Source organism: Engraulis encrasicolus, chromosome 10 (assembly GCF_034702125.1).
Source record: "Engraulis encrasicolus isolate BLACKSEA-1 chromosome 10, IST_EnEncr_1.0, whole genome shotgun sequence".
Taxonomy (NCBI): domain Eukaryota; kingdom Metazoa; phylum Chordata; class Actinopteri; order Clupeiformes; family Engraulidae; genus Engraulis; species Engraulis encrasicolus.
The window spans coordinates 40452128-40476656 of record NC_085866.1 but is presented as its reverse complement, the minus strand read 5'-3'; the positions used below and the strand labels follow the sequence as shown (position 1 = coordinate 40476656).

General features: G+C 43.4%; 1 protein-coding gene across 2 annotated transcripts; it reads right to left on the bottom strand.

Annotated features, from left to right (window-relative positions):
- Positions 1–260: 260 nt before the first annotated feature.
- Positions 261–24228, bottom strand: tmem201 (transmembrane protein 201). 2 transcript variants are annotated; one of them, XM_063208860.1, is made up of 14 exons: positions 24014–24228; positions 23503–23623; positions 23053–23247; positions 21869–22048; positions 21153–21383; positions 20624–20772; positions 20239–20442; positions 14630–14847; positions 9443–9505; positions 9036–9206; positions 8357–8419; positions 7931–8161; positions 3098–3235; positions 261–2808 (listed from the first exon to the last, which is right to left on the bottom strand). In XM_063208860.1, the coding sequence occupies exons 1-14, from the start codon at positions 24121–24123 to the stop codon at positions 2714–2716; spliced, it is 2169 nt and encodes a 722-aa protein (XP_063064930.1). In that variant the 5' UTR covers positions 24124–24228; the 3' UTR covers positions 261–2713. The 2 variants fall into 2 exon arrangements, with proteins under 2 accessions (XP_063064930.1, XP_063064931.1); XM_063208861.1 differs by having other exon boundaries at positions 8357–8413.
- Between the last annotated feature and the right edge of the window lie 301 nt (positions 24229–24529).

Sequence of the window (24529 nt, the reverse complement as noted above, 5' to 3'; positions counted from 1 at the left end):
TACCTATTGTACAATGCCGGTTTCTTTTCTGTAGGTGATCTGTTTTATATGAAGTGAAAGGCCCTCATGTCATGTCAAAGCATGCATAATCAGATACTGACTGGTTTTACAAAATAATTCACACAAAAAGGCAACGGGATGCTCAAATAGCACTTGTTGAAGCACACATGATCAGGCATATACTAAATGATTCAGATGAATTTACACAAGCAGGCAACGGGGTGCTGAAATAGCTGAAGGAATTAGTCAGGGACCCTAAGTTATACTGTACATAGCCATTTTATTAGATCTATACACAGTTTAGACATCATGAGATGAGCAATTTTTACATACACTGTGGCACAAAACATAAATATGACAATAACGGCAAATCAGCAGAAAATGTATCTCTGTATATTACAATGCGTGCACAAACCAAATAGCATACACACACAACCAAATACAATCCACTCGAAGATGTATACAGAGCTGGTTGAAACTCAACATAGACCTTTGCAATTGAGCTCAAACATAACCTGTCTCACAACATAACATTGTAACGCATCAATTCAGTAATCAGTTGTTGTAAGTTGATGTAATTCGTCTTTACATCACATCATACAAAAATATATTTCCAAGTCACAACTATCTCCAGATTTGTTGTTTTACCCATATTGACAAATTATGACACCATTGCAGAGGCAAACCTAGCATATGTTTTAAAAATCATCCCGGGCACAATTAAAAGGACAGGAAACTGTTGATTTTATAGTCATAGCCATTCGTCAAGTATAAATCAGTCCTAATGTATAAAATAACATTCATTGGGAAAAACAACACCTTCAAACACAGGAATACAATTTTTTTAAAACCTTCATGGTCCCCCAACTTGTGAATATCTGTAAAGTAGTTTACGTTGCTATAACACCTCACTGGCATATAGGCCTAAACATATCACTTGTTTCAATGGCCATATCAGAACAGTACCTCTACAAAAGTACATGTCTAAGCAACGTCAGAACAATGACCCCAATACTCAGGTCAACCAAAGACATAACTCAGAGTTAGTGATGGAACAAACATTTTTTTTTACACATTTTGCTGTTCATGCATAGAAAAACCTTGGAAACTGACTATGACTATAACACCACGCCATGTACTATTTTCAGCACGTCATACAGTAGAAGCCCAAAACAATTTTTGTATAATGCTGAGGTCACATCTGGCCTAGAGAGACCGGGTTACAATCAAACAAATGTAGAAAGTGTACTCATTTACACACAGAATGAGACAGGAATTTAATCCCCGACATCCAACAATAATAAGACTTTGATAAGTGCTAGCAGTTCTTTGTATCGTAAGGGTCAACAAAAATCCAGTGTTTGTATATTACAATCCCACAAAGAAAGCAGTCGCTGCCAATCCAATGCGTGTAAGGCCGCAGAGCATGTTAACTTTTGGAACAAAAAAAGCATTAATATACATAATTAACAATAAATCACACTAAACATAGAGGTTTCTACAAAACCCTTCAATTGCTTGTTTCATTGAAACAATTTTTTACAACACCTGCATGTTTTTTTCTCTCACACACACACACTCATATCTTCCTTACATTTTCAGACTATTACATAGGAAAATGTAAGATAATGATTTCACAATATAAATACAAACACATTTAAATAAGAAAGCTGTGCTTCACAGTGAATATCTAGCTGTATCTCCCTAACAAAAAATGAGAGCACCAGTTCCCTTTGAATAATCGGGACATTGGAAAGTATGGTACATTAGAGGTGGACTGCACTGTAACATGTTGTTTGGTAGTGTAACAAAACAGAGGTGAGTAGAGGAGCAAAACACACACCAGAAAATGAGGTGCTGGCAACCAGGAAAACACTTGAAAGAAGAGAAAAGGGATGCACACCCCTGAGTTGCAGAAATTATCTTTTAATGTGACAAGTCAACGTATAATTTCTTCAACTCGGGAGTGTGCAGCACTTCCCTCTTCTTTCAAGTGTAACAAAACATACCATCGTTGGACATTAGATAACAAAAATTATTTTGGGCACGTTAACACACAAGATTACTACTGCAGGGTGCTCCCTTTAAAAGCAAGTCTTGTATCAAATGATTTGCAACTAAAAACATTTCAATACTTCTTTTTGAATGCCAGTATCAACTCGTGTTCTAACATACCAAAAACACCAAAATTGCCTCTTTAAGGATCTGTGAAAGCAGGCGTTAGAGGAGACGTGAGCCATAATTACAGCCCCCCAATCTTCTTGTCTTAAAATGTCATACACTGATGAAGGTCCATCGTAGTTACAGTATAGTGGGCTTGCTAGTAGCTATCCTCAAACCCACTGAGTTGAGTCTTTCAGTGAGTGCTTTCAGGCACTGCTTATTTAACGGAACATTAGAATATGTAGGATAAAAAAGAGCTTTCCATGGCCTTTTGAAACGCATCAGCTCAATCCAGATTCATCTTTAAAAAAGAAAAAAAAAATCAGCAAGTTTTGTAGCATATGACAAGTGCTCTTATTTTGTGTCTATTATGACTTTGCAGTTGCATGATATACACGTATCGGCTGAGACCACGTATCGTCTGAGACCACCTTTGGAGATCAAGCCTTCTTAAAAGGATAAACTACATTCAGGAGAGCATAGGTTTTGGACACTCCTCGAATCCCCTCTCCTCCACAGTGTCAGATGAGAGCAGGTAAAGCAGCGCTGCTTATCTCCAGTTGAGGTACAGGTAGACAGAGGCAGTCAGGTTGGCAGTCAGGCTCACAACAAGCAGCTTGGGCCAGATGGACCTGGTGAACACACCTGCAGATGGAGGCCAAAGACAACTCGGCGTCAGCTCAGCACCATACCAAGAGAACAGAAACTCACATCGTCACAGATAATTACATCATATTTTACTCCAGAGAGACTTAAAGGTGAAGTTTCGAACAAATATTGTGCCACTGAAGCAATCACCTTGTTCAAAGGGTTCTTAGCACCAGACTATCATCAATTTTACCATCACTGTACCACTTAACACCATCACAGAGCTCAACCCTTGACAATGGAGGATTCAAAGGCCTTTTACAGCACACACGGTTTTGGTGCTTACCTGGCAGTGCAGACTTGCTCTCATTTTCGTTGGCGGTGGTTGTGTCCACTGGACATTTCGAGGACGCAGAGGACTCAGAGAACTCATCCTCCCTCTCCTGAAGCTCGGGAGTGTGCCTCATGTGAAGTGAGCCAAGGTCTGCAACATCAACAAGTCACAGTTTAGTAAAGATCAACTTAAGAGCAAATCAAAAAACACCCTACTGTAAACACTTCACCCAAAAAATTGGATTCAATACTGGCATGAGAAGATAAGCATGAGGAGTTGAATTTTCTATATTGAATAATAAGCTTTATCTTTAAGATATGTAATTTATAATCTTGAAAAAAATACTTAAAAAGATACACTGTGCAGGAAATGGTCAAAAAGGTTCTGCAACTATGCTGCTCATTGAAACTGGGCTGCCTATTGTCAAATTTGATACTTTCATGAAAATGTACTAAGTAATAAACTAATATTTTCTAGTATGGCCCAAGTACAGTCATTTTTGCTGCTAAAAATGGCTATTTCTGGAAATTCAAAATGGCAGACCATGGAGAAGATTCCCTTGTCATGTATGAGAAGTGCAATTTTTCCAGCCATAATGAATACTTAGAATTTGATGGTGGTGTTAAGTATTCATGAAAAAGGTAACATTAGTGATTGGGTAGCATGAATTCTGGAAATAAACAACTAAAAATCTTACACAGTGTACCTTTAACAGATCATTCATGAGCCATAGACACCATTATCATTTAATGTCCTCCAAACTGTTTCCTGTTGAAGCCAGGGCTTTGAACCAATATTTATTGGTTCGTTCCGAACAGAAACGGAATAATAACGTTTCCGGTGACGTTCCCGAACCGGTTAGAACACAAAAAATGTTCCCGGAACGGTTAAAGGACCAGTTCAGTCAATTTCAATATGCTGCTGTATTGCTCATGCTACCCTTGACTTGTCGGTACCCGGTGGTGCGACATTTTCCAGCTCAGCCCTTTCCGAGATATGAGCTATTCTAATGGGGGCAGCGTTTGTTTACATATAAAATCTTGTTAACATAGGCCTACTCCAAATATTTTCCCAAAAGGTACCGCGGTTTGCGAGTTGTATAGCCTTTTGGGTGTTTTTGGGAATAAATAAAAATGTTTTTTGAAATGTAAACAAAGCGCTGCCCCCATTACAATGACCAGGATCTCAGAAAAAGCTGAAGAAGAGGTGGGGGGTGGGTTTATTCAAGTAGATGAAAAGACTATCCTACAGAGTTGTGTCATTCAGGGACGACCTAAGTGGAGAAAGAATAAACCTCAAATGTGAAAATGCGCGCTCCAGACTGACTTGGGTCACGGGGAGTGCTATGACAGACATACTAGCGAATTTGTGCATATCTCAAGTCAAGTTTATTGTCAATTTCTTTACATGCACTGGTCATACAAAGAATTTGAAATTGCGTTTCTTGCTCTCCCATGCAGACATAGACTAATCTAGGTAAGGACATAGACAGTATAGACATAGACAGTACTCATACATGGACATAGACAGTATGGACGTAGACATTGCTCATACAGACATTTAAAGTGCAAGACTGGACAACAGAAGACTTGTAGAGAACATACATTAAGAGGAGGTATTTTGTTGTTCTTTTTTCTAAAAGTCCTTTATAGCGTTCTGACATAGTAATAGTAGCATTTGAAGAAATAAATAATTAAAAAAAGGTTTTTATTAAATACACCAGCAGCAGTATGTGTGTGTGTGTGTTTGTATGTGTTTTGTGTGCGTGTGTGCGTGTGTGTGTGTGTGTGTGTGTGTGTGTGTGTGTGTGTGTGTGTGTGTGTGTGTGTGTGTGTGTGTGTTTAGTGCAGGTAGAAAGTGCGGTGTGCGTCTGTGTGTGTGTACCTGTGTATGTGTGTGTGTGTGTGTGTGTGTGTGTGTGTGTATGTGTGTGAGTATGAGTTGTGTGTCAGTGTGTGTATGTTTGGGTTTAGTGCAGAAAGTGCAGTGTGCTTGTGTGTGTGTGTGTGTGTTGTGTGTGTGTGTGTGTGTGTGTGTGTGTGTGTGTGTGTGTGTGTGTGTGTGTGTGTGTGCATGTGTATGTTTTGAGTTAGTGCAGGTTGAAAGTTCAGTCACAGATGTAGTAGTGCAGGTGGAATGTTCAGTCGCAGATATGGTGGTGGGGATGAGGGGGGGGAGCGTTGTCAGTGGCCTGGCTGGCTAGAGGCTGACAGTGAAGGGAGAGTGGGTTGAGTGTTCAGTATCTTGATTGCTTGATGCATCGTGCTGCTTGCAAGCCTGGTGGTACGGGAACGGAGGCGCCTGTACCTCTTTCCAGAGGGCAGGAGGCTGAACAGTTTGTGTGCAGGGTGGCTTGTGTCTTTGATGATCATCAGTGCTTTTCGGGTGAGGCGTGCGGTGTAAATGTCCTGCAGGGAGGGGAGTGGTACTCCAATGATCTTCTTCGCTGTGTTCACAACACGCTGGAGTGTCTTCCTGTTTTTCTCCGTGCAGCTTCCTCCCCACACTGTGATGCAGCTGGACACGACGCTCTCTATGGTTCCTCTGTAGAATGTTGTCATGATGGAGGGTGTGTAGCACTTGCCTTCTTTAGTTTGCGCAAGAAGTAGAGACGCTGATGGGCCTTCTTCGCCAGTGATGTAGTGTTGGTGGTCCAAGAGAGGTCGTCGCTGATGTGCACTCCAAGGAACTTGGTGCTGCTCACTCTCTCCACAGCATCACCGTCGATGGTCAGTGGTGGCAGTTGTTTTTGGACCCTCTGAAAGTTGACAACAATCTCCTTGGTCTTGTTGACATTCAGCAGGAGGTTGTTGTCTTTGCACCATCTGGCCAGCAGGTCTACTTCTTCTCTGTAGTGGGTCTCATCGCCCTTAGTGATGAGGCCCACCAGTGTTGTATCATCCGCAAACTTCACTAGATGGTTAGTGCTGTGGGTCGTTGTGCAGTCATGTGTCAGCAGCGTGAACAGCAGGGGGCTGAGAACACAACCTTGCGGAGCCCCCGTGCTCAGGGTCAGGGTGCTTGAGGTGTTATTCCCTACCCGTACTGCTTGTGGTCTCTGCATCAGGAAGTCCAGCAGCCAGTTGCAGAGGGAGGTGCTGAAACCTAGTTTGTCCAGTTTTCTGATGAGTTGTTGTGGTATTATGGTATTGAATGCTGAGCTGAAGTCAATGAACAGCATTCTCACATATGAGTCTTTATTGTCCAAGTGGGTGAGGGCTGGATGGAGGGCAGAGCAGATTGCATCCTCCGTGGATCGCTTGGCTCGGTATGCGAACTGGTAGGGGTCCAGGGTGGGGGGTAGGGTGGCTTTGATGTGTGACAGGACTAGCCGTTCGAAGCACTTCATGATTATGGGCGTCAGTGCTACAGGACGGTAGTCATTGAAGCATGATGGTGATGATTTCTTCGGCACGGGTATGATGGTAGCAGCTTTGAAAAGTGATGGGATGACTGCTTGCTCCAGAGAGATGTTAAAGATGTCTGTGAAGACATCCTTCAGCTCTTCTGCACAATCCTTCAACACTCGGCCAGGTATGTTGTCTGGGCCAGCTGCTTTGCGTGGGTTGATGGTGGCCAGTGTCCTCTTCACACTGGCAGAGGACAGGTACAGGGGTTGATCATGGGGGGGGGGGGGAGTTTTCTGTGGATGAGTGTCATTTTGTGCTTCAAAACGGGCAAAGAAACTGTTCAGGTCGTTTAGCAGAGAGGTGTTGTTGTCACAGCTTCGTGGTGCGGGCTTATAGTCCGTGATGGCCTGTATGCCCTGCCACAGGCTCTGTGCATCTCTGCTGTCTTTGAAGTGTGTTGTTATTTTGTCCGAGTATTCCTTTTTTGCTTTCCTGATGCCCTGGGACAGGTTTGCTCTTGCTGCTTTTAGGCCAGCTACGTCTCCTGCTCTGAAGGCTTTGTCTCTGGCCCTCAGCAGTCTGTGAACGTCTCCTGTGAACCATGGCTTCTGGTTGGCTCTGGTGGTGATGCGTTTTATTTCTGTAACATCATCAATGCATTTTGTGATGTAGGAGGTCACAGTGTCTGTGTACTCCTCAATGTCAATGTGGTTGCTGTGGGTGGCAGCTGTTTTGAACATGTCCCAATCTGTGGTTTCAAAGCAGTCTTGTAGTCGTGACACGGATCCCTCTGGCCATTTTCTCACCTCCTTCAGAGCTGGTTTGGTGAGTTTTACCTTTTGTCTGTAGGCTGGCAGTAGCAGAATCGTTAGGTGGTCTGATAGGCCGATGTGGGGGATGGGCTTTGCCTTGTATGCTCCTTGTTTTGGGGTATAAACAAAGTCCAGGGTGTTTTGTCCTCTTGTTGGAAAGTTAACATGTTGGTGAAATTTCTGCATTTGAAGTGGCCATGGATGCCCATTAACGAAGAACATTCTCGTGTGCTTTAAACGCGCTTCTCTGCAATATGTCTAACAACGATGCAATGGGAGCTCAGCCCTTTTGTATGACAGTGGTTTCTCTTATTTAAGTTATTGGAGTGGAGACTTTAATCCACTGCTCTCTTTCCATTCAGTCAGCGAATGTCTGATGTCACACAGGACATGAACATCAGCCGTCATGGTAACATAAGCAGGAAAATAATTAGGCTACTTTTTGTCCAGTTTGAGGAACAAAATAAAACCGGCATTTTTCAATAAGTGTTCCTGCTCCAGAACATAAAAAATAACGTTTCCGGTTTCGTTTCTGTTACCTGTAAAATACAAAAAGTTCCCAGTTTTCGTTTTCGTTCCTTGAACCGGTTCAAAGCCCTGGTTGAAAACACATAATGAGGCTATGTGCATTGTGACCTAGAATTCGGAGAGAAAGTTGGAGTAGCATCTGAGAAATCACTGACCGTTAGAGAAGGAGTCTGGCGTGTAGGGAGGGGTGGGGAAGGCTGGGGGCTCCTGTGGAGAGGTGAAGAGCTGCAGCTTGCTGCCACTGAGGTTGAGTCTTGCTGGGCTGATGAGGGGTCGACGCTGCCTGGCAGAGCTGGAGGTGGAGGTGACTGAGCCTGCCACCGAGGGGGTTGGGGAGGAGGGACCGGCAGAGGACGGACGACTCCCGAACTTTAGTGAAAAATAGTCTGGATGAAAGCATAGAAACATCAAGACAGAAAAACAATTATATCTGAGCTGAGTCCTATTGTTTGTAAAATACCTAGTCATTTAAAGGAAGATAAAAGACTGGTAAGCTGTACGTTTTGATAACAAAATAAAACATTTTTTCATGCACAAACTTGAAATAATACAGCCAAGTAGGCTACTGATTTGATGCATACCTGATGGGGGAGAATCCTGGCACTGTGAAGGGGGTCGGCTTCCACTGAAGAGGAAGCCTGCATCTTAAAAAAAATAAAATAAAGTTATTTCTAGATAAAGTGTTTCAGAACTTTTAATCTTAGCATGTAGAAATCTGATCAGCTAATCATATTCACTCTCCCTCAAACTGCACTAGCCAAATAGGCAAGAGCATGAGTAACATGACAAATGTACAAAATACAAATGTGTCGATATAGTGCAAGTACAGACATCAATTCCATTTCCTAAACAACATACAGCATTGCTAACATTCAGTTAGAAAACCACTACATGACTCCCACCCCTTCACAATACAGCCGTCCAAACCTGCTGTGGCTAAAAAAGCAAGACTCTCCCTACCTCTCCCTGCCAATTTCAAGATGCAGTTGCACTTGTATTGCTGATGCTACACTTGCCTTGACTTGTTAGTTCCCGACGATGGAGCATTTTTTTGTTCAGCACTTGCCAAGATCCTGACCATTCTAAAGGGGGCATGGTTTGTTCCAAGTTTTTTTTTAAGTCTTTACATACTTCAAATATCATCACAAAAGCAATACTACTTTATGTTGAAAATTGTCAGGAATTCTCCTTAAAGTACAGGGGAAAGCACACATTATTACTCAGTAGTACCCCCATTCCTTTGACATATTCCCCACTCACCCCCCATAAAGGCTGCAGGCTCCTGTGGAGAGGAGAAGAGCTGAAGTCTGCTGCCGCTGAGGTTGAGCCTCGCTGGGCTGATGAGGGGGTGACTGGACATGGACAGCACCGAGTCCGCCACCGAGGGAGCGGGAGAGGAGGGACGGCTCACAGACTTCTGGGAAAAAAGGTCTGCATCCACACATGTCCGGGGGGGGGGAAGGAAAGGAAAGGGCGAGAATTAAATGTGTTTAATGTTTATAGTCGCATGTACACGATTATAAGACACTGTCGGTTGATCAGAAATTTGACAGCTTTTTAGAGTGCTGTCAATTTTGATTGGAGTAATTCAACGGTGAAGGGTCCAAAATAGAATTGCAACATAACTATTAAGCATAACAACTGGGTAGTACTGATTTGGCCCATACCTGACGGGGGAGAGTCCTGGCATTGTGAGGAGGGTCGACTTCCACTGAAGAGGTATCCTGCGTCTTTGAAACCAGAGAAAACAGGACAGTCCAAGCAACACAGAATTAATTTGGGCATATAGACCTACACTACCTACTAGGGCTTGCTTAATTTCAAACCAAAAATACTGAATCAAACAAAGATATCGCAAACCACGCCCACTCAATGCAAAAGCGTGTGCTCAAGTTGGGTCTCCTAAGGGGGCGTTGTCCCCTACTTCTTCTTCTCGTTTTGAGGTGTTTGCGCAAGACGTGCGCTACCGCCATCTACAGCGCTAAGGGGACTTCATTGATTCTCAACCTCAGGACTCCGAAGGTCTCCTAACCGAAGGTCTCCTAAAGGGGCGTTCACCCGACATAAAGTGGATACCGGAAAGGAAACAAAATGACGCTTCTTGGTTACATCCACTTTCTTTGTTCAAACTCTCTCAAAAAGTCTAATCAACTCTGGGGTGCATTTCTCCAAAAGCGTAGCTGCTAACTACGGTAGCTACTTTGTTGGTTGCAATGCAATTTCCCATCTGCAAATATCCAAGTTGCTAACTGCGAACAACTACGCATTCGAGCAATGCACCCCTGTTTAGGCAACTTACTGCCTGTATATTACTTTTAAAATGACTCACAAAAACCTTATACAGTAAAAGTACTGTATCTTACATTATCTTATTAGCAGAAGCACCTACAGTAAGTGCACAGGCAGTGAGCATACATGGCATGTTTTGTGCTGGGATCATATGCTGAGCACATGTCCCAAGCTCATTGCGGTACACATAGAGTATAGTTCACTTTCAGGTAGAAATCTAGTGAATGCATCTGCACCATTATGGTTCCCAGCGGGTCACTGGCAACATCCCACCCTGACACAATAAGACAGCACACACCTGGGTATTCAAAAGCAAGACCCTCCCCTCCCTCCCTCATCCCTTCCTGCCTCCCTCCCTCCTTCAAGGGGAAACCATGTATACCCCCATTCCAAGAATTCCTTACCTACTCTCACCTGCCTTAAAGGTGGCAATGCAGCTGCACCCTACTTATAAATATGTGCTTACCGGTATATGTGCTGACAATGGTGGGGTGCACTCCTCCAGAGAAGGTGGGGACAGATGACGGAAAAGAGAGGGAGAGAGCGAATGAGTGAGTATGTGTATGTGTGTGTGTGTGGATGCGCGTGCACGTGTGTGTGTGTGTGTGTGTGTGTGTGTGTGTGTGTGTGTGTGCGCGGCCGTTTGAGTAGGTGTTAACATGAGCAATTTTTTCTCCATGGTATGGCAGCAAGGCGTAAAAGCACTCATATCCTCATCAAAACCAGAGATGACAGAAGAGCAGCTGCAATCACCAATGTGGCCCATGCATAGGGAGGGGCATCACACACTGCTTGGTCAGCTTTAAAAAGGTGAGTGGCATGAGGAGTTCAGTCATTGCTGCTTGTCACCACGCAGTCAAGCAATACCTTCTTACACATCCTTCTGTCGAATATGTTAAGATGACTCACAAGCCAAGATAAACATATGGACCACAAAGGCTTTGAAAGAGGTACTTGCTCAATTGAAAAAAAAACAAAGCAATAATACCAGAAAGTCGGGAACTTTTGGCACACTAGCATATCAGAATGGTCTAAGTACAGCACAGCTTGCTAATGAGACCCTGTGTCAGCTATTGTGATTCATATTACAAGTATAATCAATTCAGTGTTCCAGCCAAAGCACATATCAGGGTTTACCCAAGCCCTTTACTCCATCACTTCGACTAAGTCTCCAGAAACAATGATTTTGTAATTTCTAAAGTTGCGTTACCAAAACAAATGTATAAGCGATTTACTTGATATGAAACTGCAACACATAGCCTTTCCAACGATAATAGTTGTGCATATCTCTATATATAGGCCAGTCATGGGTAAGCGGTTAGGGCGTCAGACTTGTAGCCCAAAGGTTGCCGGTTCGACTCCCGACCCGCCAGGTTGGTGGGGGGAGTAATTAACCAATGCTGTCCCCCATCCTCCTCCATGAATGAGGTACCCTGAGCATGGTAACCGTCCTGCGCACTGCTCCCATTGGGGGCTGCCCCCTTGCACGGGTGAGGCAAAATGCAATTTCGTTGTGTGCAGTGTTCACTTGTGTGCTGTGGAGTGCTGTGTCACAATGACAATGGGAGTTGGAGTTTCCCAATTGGGCTTTCACAATCTCTGATACCGACTTCTTCACCATCATCCTGACTAGCAAATGTTGAATGTGTGGACAACGCTGCACATGAGAAGGCAGACGGTGAGCAGCTGAGGCAGCTGCCCAGGTGATCAGTGATTACAGGAGCCAGGCCACCAAGCATGCTCTGATAGCAGAACAAACGCATTAGAAAAGAAAACACCCCAACACCCTCCCCTCCTGTGAGCTGCAACCACACAACTGATACTTATCCGCCACTCCCACAGCCCGTCTTTTAATCCCTGCCTCAGACGTACAAGCTCACATCCGCTCAGTTCAGACACGCGCTGCCTTTCCTACCACGCAGCCAGCTGAGCAGGATGAATGTCGTTTGATACCTTTGAGGTTCAACTAAAGAGGACAACATTTAGGATATGAGTAGAAGTAGGTTTAAAATAGGTTTTGTAATTCCATTTCTATCAGAATTATTAAAAAATATGATACGTAGTACCTGGACACATACCAAGTCTAGTAAGATCTTAGTCAATGGAACATATGGACATCTGCTCGCTTCAGATGCTCTCTGCCTTTTTACTCCAGAGGCGCTGGAGCAGGATGACTGTCATTTGATACATATTACCTTTGATGTTAGCAGACACAAAATAATCTGGACAAATTTAGGAGGAGCTTGGAAATTGATTTTTTTAAAAATATATTTATATTATATATTTTTATACATTTCTTTATAATGAATTCTACTGAAATGCCAAAAAGCAATATGTAGCTGGTCATATATTACTAAGGTTTTAGTAAATGGTTATGGACACTAGGGGTAATGAAGTCAAGACCTAAATTTAGCAGTATTAAATTAAGGAACTAAGTTTTCCCTGCTGATGCATCATATTAAAAAATCTACTTAAAGAAGCGAGAAGATGTAGTTAGAGATTCAGTTTGAGATTCAAAGCAAAGACACAGACACCCGCACCTGGGTACGGAACTGCACTGCTTAAGGCCAGACCAGGCCAGGTAAAAACCAGCCCTCATACCTCACCACCTCCACACACACGTGAGAGCCACTCGAGCCCTCGTTTCACAACCCTGGCAGTGACTCTGACTTCACTTCGACTTGACTTGAGGGTTTTGCTTGGCAGCGAGCCGCATTCCCTGCGTGGGAGAGGCCTGGAGCCCTCATGTTACGACAGCGCCACAAGTTCCCTTCTCCGCTCACAGCGTCACTGACCCTCATCAGGCCCATGATGCACCGTTTCACAGTTAGATGACAGCACAGGAGGGAGGGAGGTGTGTGGGCTGATTGTGTTGGGGAAGGAGGGGTATGTGTAGTTGAGCGGTGGCGTGTGTGTGAGGTTGGGGGCACAATCCTTAGCAACCCTGGATCCCACACCAGCCATAGCAGCAGACACATCAGTAGTGGAGCGATGATACTACAGGAGTGGTGCTGCTAATTGCACTACAACACATCATCATTTCACACTTCTACTGTAGCTCTGCACAGAATGGTTTTTTTTTTGGGGGGGGGGGGTGTTCAACTCCATTTAAACAGGACAGTACGGGTCGACCGATACAGGTTTTTTAATGGCCGATGCGATACAGTTTTTTTTTTTGGCCAATACCCGATTTCCGATACCCGATATTTGGGGCCGATATGGGTTAAAAAAAAGGTTAAAAAATGACAAATATTCCAGGTCTCAAGTTAAAAAGAAGCATTCCTTTAACATTATCAAATTGAGGTAGAACTTGTAACATTTAAACACCCACTCTAACAAACAATCAAGTTATGTCTAACGATCAAGTAATAAAAAACAAAGTGTCTTGGTGCTTTTTAAAAAACCCGAATGACATAAAATAATAAATATTGCATATCGGCCAAAACCACACGCGTATCTGCTGATACGATACACTTAAAATAGGCAAAATATCGGCCCGATAAATATATATATATATCAGTCTATCCTAACAGGACAGTGAAGCGTGGAACAGGAAATGAGTGGGAGAGAGAGACGGGGGAGGATCAGGAAATGACCCGGGTTGGGAATCGAACCCAGGTCGCCCATGTAGCAGTCCAGAGCCCAGCCGACTAAGCCACAGCTGGGTCCAGACTGGCTTTTATCTTGTATTTTTTGTGTTTTTCTTTGCCTTGTTGGAGAAAGAAAGAGGATTTTTACAGAGAACTGGATGTGCCTGTACTTGTTGGAAGATGCCAATCATCACCGGGCACCATAGTGCTGAGCATGAGCAGTACCAGATCAGCAGGCGCTCAGTGGCTCCTTCATGGCTTGCTGATCAGCAGCTTGATTAAGGGCAGACTGGACACACACACACACACACACACACACACACACACACACGAATGCAACTTATGACGCCAGGTACTGAGCACAAACTGCAGCCATGTCAACAAATGATGTTCGAGTTTGTCTGCTACGTTTAGCTTTAGCAGTGAGGCAGAACTGCTCAATCAGGCCCAAAACTGACCAACAAAAGTAACATATAGTTATGTGCAACCATCTTTCCTATAGTCACTGTTCCAATGCTGCACTTGATTCGTGTGCAAACCCACACAAGACATCAAAAATGAAAACGTCAATGCCAGTTTCCAAAGTCCTCCACAGCTGAGGGTGAGAAGGACAGACCGGTTCCTTTGAGCGAGGGAAATGAGGCCTATAAAATGGTGCCCCACATCCATTTCCGCATGTCACATGCTTAACCAAACATGCCGAAACCCTTGTAAAAAAGAGATGCATATTATTGCCCAAACCTGACAGACTGGAGAAGGTTGGGTTAGGTGCTGTTGTACTGACCTGTTCGCGTTAGTGAGAGGATGGTGCCCAGAGACAGAGCTTGCATCAATTTTTAGCATGTCACACAATAAAAACCAAGCATATGCCTGAACCTGTGTAACATGAAAGAAATGTAACCCTGAAATAACCTAACCCATTATACGTGTACATGCTGTTCGACTAGAGCGAAGATGTCCAGATTTAGTACTGACCTGTTCGTGTGAGCGAGGGGATGGTCCCCAAGGAGAGGGCCCGGTTGAGTCTGCCCGGCAGGGAGTAAGGGGAGGCCTTGCGGGCCTTCTGGCTCTGCTGGTGCCTGGCGATGAGGTGGTACAGGTTGGGGGGCGGAGAGGGCACAAAGGTGGAGGCGCAGGTTGGCACAGAGAGTAGAGGGGACGGAGGGTTGTACACAGACCCGCCAAAGAACGACCTGGAAACACAGGGAGGTACACCACTGAGTCTGCCACTATGTAAGCCACTGGCACTATTACTGTACTGTGTAGAGTGGTTGGTTATTGAACTCTGCATATTTACAACAAAAAGACTCCGTTTAAGATATGGCAAGATCTGCTATGTGGTGTGTGTATGATAATAAAAAACCAGCAAGATTTTTTAATTCTATTATTAAAATCTACTACTGAAGTGACAAAGAATTTGGCAGAAATGCATCGCATTTGATAGAAATAGGTGGATAGAAATAGATGTAGACAGAGGGACAGACATAACAAACATCAAAAGAAGTTCCACCTATGCAAATGCATAAACGAGGTCCATGAAAAATGCCACTGTTCAGTGAGGGAAAGAGCTGACATCAGGTGCTTTTTTATGTTCATCATCACAGGCTTAATCATCAGTGCAATTTCTTCACTCTGCAAGTTTTGTACAAAATTGTAAGAGAAGTTCATTTGAATATGGAAAGATAACCAAATAGAGAACAAAAAAACGGGCCCATTTGGTTGGCAGACTGAGCCACATGCCGGACAACACATGAGCAAAGTCATTTCCAGCACAAAGGTGCAATTGAGGCCTGGGGGCAGTCATGGCCCACTGTGAAACAGAGCGTCAGTTCACCACAGGCGCAGCCCCAGCCGGCTGCATGCACTGACAGACGCCCACACACACAAGCAGAGCAGAGCGGCAACTGTTCAGTTGTTCAGTTCTGACTGGTTGCGCCTGGCCTCCACGGGCCACCAGTGAAAGCCAGACACAGCTGTTGCAGTCAGGCCCCGAAACCCTCCCGTTCGTCCTGGCTGGTGACAGGCTTGCTGTGTGGCATGGAGACCGTGGCATTGTCAGACGCCTAACCTCACTCAACTCTTGGACACACAGCTGAGGATGTGGGGTGGGGGGAGGGAGGTGGTGAATGTGAGTAGTGGCTAGTTTTATCTGAAAAGAAGAGTCTAGCTGAGCGCCATTAGAGTCAGAGTTTTTGACTACACGGTCCGCATGAAGTGCCTGGAAGGGGCACTCTATACAGTAAGTGTGATCTGGATGAATCCAAAGACAGCCGACTTGAGTTTATATGATCGTTTATTTCACTTATAAGAACATAGAAAAGAAATACACACTCTGCAGTAGGTTTGAGAAGTTCTAACAAGTTTTATTTTCCTCTCCAAAATACAATATCATATCGATAGCACCTGACATGCTTCCGTTTAATACCTAAAAAAGGACACTAGATGGACGCAAGGACGAAGGTTACATGTACTTCACTTCACATTTAATATGGATATAGAAAAACACTTACACTACACGAACAGCGCTTTGATTCATGCATACAAATCATATGCAATCACTCAAAAACAAAATGGCCAAACAGCACAAAACTTTTCTATAGCACACATGTACAACATAATGTCTTTAGCAATCAGGAAATCAGGAGAGAGAAGCTCAGTCCACTGAGCGTTATGTATGCCAACACTGCATAAAAAGTTATAAATACCATGGCTATGTTTTCTACTCAAGTCCTTTCTTGCTGTCAATATGTCCAAACACTACTATAGCCAACTCAGATTCTTGCCACTTTGGTATACATCTTGGCTACTGAAATGTAAAAAGAATAATTAAAGCTTCAATTGTGCACTTGCCCATAGATGGGCAAGTCCTATGGACTGAGCTTTTATCTCCCTTTGACAGCTTGAACAATGACGTCCGGAAAGGGTATAGAAAAAAAACACACACACACACAACAGTCATTTGGACATTCCAGACCAATGCTTCCCACCAACAAGGCAAGGGGTAAGGCCTACTGGTATTATAAACTTAAAAAGGCAACCTAAGGGAACAGTAGACTTCTCCTTGTTTATTCAAAATGCTGGGGTAGGATCACTAGGGCACGCTGCCTCACCTTGCAGCACACAAAGCCACTTCCAAAATGTGCAAAACAACATGCCTCATGTCATGTGTCTGTGTTAATTCTCCACACACATAATGTGCATATCTGCCTGCAAGTCCTGTGTCTGGTCTGTCAAAACGCGGTTTTGTTCAAAGAGGTGGTGAGAACTTGAGCCGTGTGGCCTGGTGAGAACAATGCAATGGAAACCACCAGAAGCCACAGTTGGACACACAGACACAATGGTACGGTACAACATACATTCCCATTCACAGCAACACGTCGTTCAGGGTCACATACAAACTACAAATGATGAACTTAAAAATAAAAAAAAAGATTCTGCATCAACAAGAACATGATTCTGCATTACTTCATAGACCCTGCATTTACCTGGTCTAAGCAGTAGTTTCCAATGACGATTAGATGAAGTACCTGCTTATGAGGTTCTTGTGTGGCGGTATGGGTTTCCCTATCTAAAGGAGTCACTGGGCTCTACAGTAAAAAGAGACTGACCACCACCAACAACAGCGCGCAAGGTGCATATATTGTACATTTTAATGGGAGGCCCATTAAATGGAGAATATTACGATTTGGCCAATTTGGCCTTCATGGATGTGTGGTTCTAAATATTATATCAATATATCAATACTAGAATCATACATAATGTGTTTGTGTTCCATCAATCTAGGAAAGAGGCTAAAAATCAGCATAATTTTTTAACCAAAACTCTTTAGAACATTAATCTATCCAAAATTCTCTTCACAAAAGGTGTGCGACTGTACACCTTTACTTTAGGATGTTACTGAAGCATGCACCCAAGAGTGCAATTGTCTAGTCGTCGACAGCAAATGATCATGACACAGCATGTTCAGCACCGCATTTCACTACAGACTTGATAAAGAATAACACAGTGAATGATAAATACTAGTATTGCTACATGGCAAGAAATAACTGGAAAAAAATAAAATACAGTAAATATACTATGCATAAAAGAAAACAATCTATGGTCATGGTTGTTCACAATTTTTCACATTCACCACTTCACATCATTCACTCCCAAAAGGGGAAAACACTGTAAATTCACTAAAAAATATGCTTATTTTTTTAGAAGGGGGTTTACTCCTGCTAAAATATTTTTACGTAGTGCATGCAAAGGTCCACAGCAATGACATGCGCCATGAACCCAGTGAGTGTTCCTAAAAGTATAACTGTAAGGTTTTGATTTTTTTTTTAATACACAGAACGTAACTTAAAAAAAGGTGCCATATGAAGGATATATACGATGAGCATTCAGATCATGGTGCCAATTTTCTAATAGAGATGAGAACAAGTTCAAAATACTGATTTCACTGACAATAGCCGATCCAAAATACTCACATTGAAAATTATATTATGGACTTGGCAATGGCCACAATCCTACATATAGCACCTTAAAAACATCTACCAATATGCAAGTACACACACGGCACACTGGCAGTCTCTGACTACAGCTAGTAGCCATGCTTGAGGAGAAGAAGTGGAGTATGGAGTAGTGGTGCGGATATAGTGTTAAATGTTAAGTCAATACAATGACATGGTCGTCAGGGTCAGCTACTACAAAGGTACATGAGAGACAGTTCGACTAGTCTAAGAAATTGCTAATGACTCTATTCACTGAAGTGGCTAAAAAGGATACAGATATATGAAAGGTGATCTACAAGAGGTAGTCTTGAGAATAGTGTGTATATACACGTGTTGCTACCGTAAATGCTGTAATGGAGGCATGTACAGCTTCTGAGTCATAACTACGGTGAGAAACTTAATACATACTCCAGTTAAATCTCAATAAACCATTTTCAATAGTGTGGTACATATTGGCATATTTTCAGTCTCGGCAGGCAAAAAAATAGAGACAAAAAGTGTGATTGAACTGTATATAGTATTAGAACACTGATTTCTTTAAACAATTCCAAAAGGTTTCTAAGAGTTGGAATACACTTGCTGTAAGAAAAGAAATCAGATGCTTGACAGCATTTCAAAGTGTTATGCGACAGCCTGCGATTGAATTTATGCCTGATTTTGGGCTCCATGACTTGGCATGTTTGACAATCTTTCAGCCCTGCATTCACAACATGGAGAGGCCAGCAGGTCAGTTACAGAAGAAAGACTTGCTTCGTAACACTGCTGCTGCTGCTTGTATCCACATGTGTCTAGTCAAACAGCAAGCATATTCCCAGCATGGCACCACAATTGTTTGTGGACCCTCTCTATAGCCCCCTTTGAACTTGTGGGAGAGTGAGAGTTCAATGCAACCATAAGTTATAAGTAAAAGAAATACAAGCAGAGTTTTGTAGCACTAGCTCAAGCCAATATAATCATAAACCACGTAAACTGGGGGTGGGGGCTTGGGTAGGAGGTTAAAGCAGTTAATTCTAGCCAGCTTTAACTTTTTGACTTCACGACCATTAAAGTTAGTTGTGCAAACACCAAGCACTAGTTGTCCCAAAAAGTTTTTTTGTTTCCTCTGCAACGTCAAGAGGAAAACAAAGAATTGACAACCATATCTTCCCCAATATCCACGTGCAAGTAAGTATTCTGTACCATTACACCACATTTCTCCACAGAAATGTCAACCTACAGCAAAACACTAGCTGTAAAATCCCGCTGCCATTGTGGCCTTGGAGAACAACGGTCCATTGCTCCAGTAACAATTTGTCATAATGAAAGGCTGGCCAGACCAATGCAGTGTAATCTCTAGTGCAAAACTATGCAATATGGCACAATAAGCTACAACAGAACGAAGTCAGCCATGGTCAGCAACTGCATTTCAAGGTATGAGGAAAATGGCACTACGCAATGAAAACCCGATTGGTCAAACTGGCAACTGTTGTGGAATTCTTCCAAATAGGCCACTACTTTATAAACCGAAATGAGCCAGGAGGGGTTGTGGAAGTGTCAACATTCATAGTAGTGAATTAATGCCTTCATTAGTACATAAGTAGCAAAGAGTAGGGGTGAATGACAGGGAGGAGAGAAAGGTTACAGAGGGAGAAGGGACAGTGGCACAACACAGGGAAAGGGAATGTTGCATCGAGCTTTACAATGCACTCTGCCAAACACTAGTCTTTCCATGAGAAGGGTAAAAAAAAGAAAAATGAAATAAAAGCTAAAATATTTAAAAGAGAATTTCAGCCAGTTTCGACTAAGTCATATTGCACACACTATACTACACTTGACTTGACAATTATTTGTTTACTTTTTTAAGTGTCTTAACATACTCTCAGAATCATCCATCATCAAGATGTTGCAAAACTTTTGCAATGATATTTGTAGTATATGTTAAGACACTTAAAAAGTCAAGCCATGCCCCCATTACGATGGCCATGATCTCGGGACCAAAAAAATGCCCCATCAGTGTACTGAAAAAGTCAAGGGTAGCGTGAGCAACACAACAGCATATTGACATTGGCAGGAATTCTCCTTCAAGAGGGTCACTACTCAGACTCTGACCTTCGGCCGGCGGCTCTTCTTTGCCCCAAGGATTTACGAGGTCGCACGGCAGCAGCAAAGGTAACAAGACAGCACAGACACGTGGTGCCGAACTGGACCATGTCAAGCCAGCCCGGTGCGTCAGCCTTCAGGTAGTCGGCTGACCAGTAGAGGCAGGTGACCACGAACCACAGCACACAGACGATCGCATCAATTCTCCTCAGTCTACAACACAAGGAAGGGTGAAATCATGAGAGGAGGAAAAATACCCACAAAAAAAGATATGATGACAAACTAACTCAAGTTATGAGAAATTGAACTATGGCCAGTAGCAATCATCATCAATGAAAATGTAGAACACAGCAGGTAGAAATATGTGCGCGCACACACACACACACACACACACCTGATAGGTCCAGCCAGTAGTACTCCGGTGAGGCAGGTTATCAGGCCAGTGGAGGCGACAGCTGTCTGATGGTCAACGCCATACTGCCACACCCCCTTAACCTTTTCCATCACCACCTCTGGCAGCATGTTCTGGAGATCAGTCAACACCTGCAAGTAAGTCAAATGTATTTATACAGGTTTTTATTTATACAGCGCTTCACAGTGGCAGGAGTGGGAAGAAAACATGGAAGAGACATTCCACCATTTCTGGATATATGCTCATTCCCACCTCCACTAGAGTTTAATTATTGAGTTTTAACATTCTCCTTTTGTTCCAGCTAATTCCAAGCTAGCATGTTATCATTTAACCTGCTCGTCGGACCAATTTGATGCCAACGTGGAGGTACAAGTCACACCACCAGAATCAAAATGGCTGGAGGAACAGAGGGAAAGGCAAAATTCAATTATAGGAGGTGGGAATGACCACATGGGCCCATTTCTAGAAAGTCCAGAATGTTGCATCCAGTAGAGGAGACATTCACACACACCTGTCCAGCCTGCCAACCATCCCCGCTGCTCTGCTCCGTGGTGCTCTCGTTCCCTTGGGCCTGCTTAGGGGGTGCCACTCCACCACTGAGGGTGGGCGGGCTGCTCTGTGTGGCGGTGGGATCTGCTTCCAGAGAGCCGCACAATGCCACTATGAGCAGGAAGACGCAGAGCAGGAAGGCCAGGATGCGGAGGAAGACCACACGCGCAGGCGTAGGGAGGGAGTAGGTGTTCTGTGGAATGCAGAATGAAGAATTGTTCAGCTGAGACACAAAAACAATTTTTTCAAGATGTTTCCATGCCAGGCCAATTCATAATCTCTACCAGCTTTATGGATACAGCTGAAAACAAAAATCTACCACAAATATATGAGGGCAATTTCTAACGTCCCTGCATAACTCAATGTATCCATGTCTGCTAACACACACACACAGATTTTACTTTTTATTATTTCAAAATCAATTATTTAACTAAAAATATTTCATTATAGCATCTTCAGTGGGGAGAAAAGGGAGTCGCACATAGGAGCTGGATGCCATCAGAGAAACTGTATTAAAAGCTGAAAATAAAGAGAAATTAAAAACACAGTGGGTTACAAATGTTTTGGGTCCAGCCCATCACCAGTGTTCCCAAATTCAAAATGTCATTTTAATTATAGCATCTTCAAACATCCAATAGCTCTTGCCACAGTGTCTAGAAGCCTGTTCAGGTGCCTTACCATGGTGAAAGCTTTGTCAGCTTCGCGACTCCGCCTCAGCTGGTGGTTGAAGAGCTGTGTACGGAGCTGGCGGTTCTGGTGCTTGATGTAGGACTGCACAGCCATCTGGCAGGGCCGGCACAGCTTGTAGGCCTGCTCCAAGTAGTATTTGTACGTCTCAATCTCCTCGTCATAGTTGTCCTGCAATGAAGCAATGCCATGCAAAAGAGACATATACACAGGGTGTAAAGCAAGGAATTCTTCAATATGTGACATTACATAGAATTTGCAAAATCATTAACACCATTGACTGACAAATGTTATGGCTGGAATATGCTTGCTGTAGAATACACATTTCGTACAAGGAAGTGTAGCCATGCATATTTTATGTCCATTTTGTGTGAGGTAGCTCACTAGAACGTGAGGGAAGATGAGGCCTGTGCATGGTGCAATACTGACACAGCTGGCAACACTGACACAATTGCTAGAGATGACCTTACAAAAATCGTGCATAGGTTAGTGTGTAAAATAGAGAGAAAAACAATGGCAGAAAACATCGAGGAGAGCCTCATTAACAGTCTGCCCCCTTTACCATGCTTCCAGTATCGTGCATGCTATTCTGACAGTTCTGCATTAAGTATGTGCATTCAATGCTCACATGGTTGTGTGCACAGGTAAGGTCACACAGCTAACATATTCATTTAAATGTACCCTACTGTTCCACCCTTTATTCCAGCCACCACAATGCACACACATGCTGCAAAAAAAGGATGTCAGCAATGCACTCCTAAGCTGCAAGTGTATGAGGCTACGTACGAGATTAAATCTAGCGCTGAAACACTGCCTTCTTTATCAGCGGGTCTCAGGCATTTTTGAAAATCCATCTTATTTGGTGCATGGCCTTTGTCTGTGCTCTTGGGCCAACAGCTGCCAAATGTCTCCACTCTTGTCGGGAACTTTATCTAGTAAAACCACCCGGTTGAGAAAGGCTCCACATACACATTCAGTGCGGAGGACAGTCGGCTTACAACTGAATGTTCAGTGAAAGGCCAGCACTAAAACTCCTTGATGAGAGCACAATGCATTTGATGTTAATGTAATTTATATTTTTTACAAATGTTCCTTTATATATTAACACGTTGCATACTATAAGCATTGTTAATCTGACTCATATCACAATCACACAGTGCACTTTCATCACTCACATCATCTCTGGGTATGAAAGAGGCCAGCTGTTTGATCTTGAGAGTCTGATTATTATTGCACTTCTTGCAGAGCAGCATCTGACAGTTCACCCACTGTAGTGTCTTGGGGGTCTCTGGTGGAGTGGTGACAGCCGACACGCCATGGTTCAGGTTCTCCTTGTACTGGGCTGGTATGGGCTTGTTGTAGTCACCATTCTGTGGACCATGATATAATGCACGGGTTAGTGTCAAAGTCGTTTGACTGCTTAAGAGGTGGAACATGGGTAGCCTAAAGGTAAATTATACCTGAATAATAGAGATTAAATTAAGCCCATGTAAGACAGGCACAATATGGATTTCTTTTAAAAAATAGAGGAAGAGACAGAACATGTAAACATAACAATCAGAGTGTGAATTATTCCTTGCATTTCTGTGGCTCTAGAAACAGTTACAGACAAAGCTTGTTTTCACCTCCTGAAATCCATTGTACTGCTCACAGTGCGGACAATCAAAGCGATTCCGATTTCCATAGGGAACTACAGTGTCCTGGTCACAGAACCAGCAGTTGACGTTCACATGCGTGGGTTTCTTTCTGTGAGGAAAAAAAGCTAAATCATTTAAACAGAATCATACCATACAATAATAAGTTGCAAAGGGTCATATCAGAATAAGTATGCCTAATGTGTGTGCGGGGGCGGTTGAAGAAACTGGAAACATGCAACGCTACATTATATCCTTGTGTCTAGACAGCAGCAATGTAATGTACAGCATGAATGCTAGCGGGCGTCACGACTCACAAAATATGATTTTCCAACACTCTTAAAACCATTCTAGCGTGTGTGTTACGACTACAAAATAGTTTCCACGGTGCTAAGCAGAAATACAGTGTTCTTGTTGGACAAATGGGCAAAGTGGGCCATGAGCTAGTATTAGCAAGGATGTAAACATTAGAGGCCCAGCTGTTGTCCCGAGTTCACCTTACCTGTTAGCTATTCGGTATAATAAAGTACTTCCAGCAACAAGAGCAGTCGCTCCAACCCCACCATATATGAACTGGGGGTACTGAACCAACATATCGCCAAAGAAGTCCATTGCACACGACTTTCTGTGTGTCCGCCACCGACACAAGAGTCTTCACGCGGCAAACCCTTCTTCTTCTTCTTCTTCGAGGGTTTAATGGGCGAGTACCAACTCTTCTTCTCCCGAACACGCGGCAAAATGTCTACGGCGACTTGCTTGTGGACGCACAAGTCACGCCCTTTCCGGTATATCCCACGGGACCCAAGACGTGACAAATAATAGAGAAATAAAGAACATGCTCGTCCAGATCACCCTATGGCCCCATGTTTAAGGCTGTATTGTATGCCAGTTAATTACTAATTGAGTACTTAGTGAACATGTGTGAACATATTCTTTGTTTATTCATGCCGTATTTTTGTCGGCTCCCATGGACCGGAAGTTGCGGCCTGAACCAACCAAAACATTATTTCAACATAAA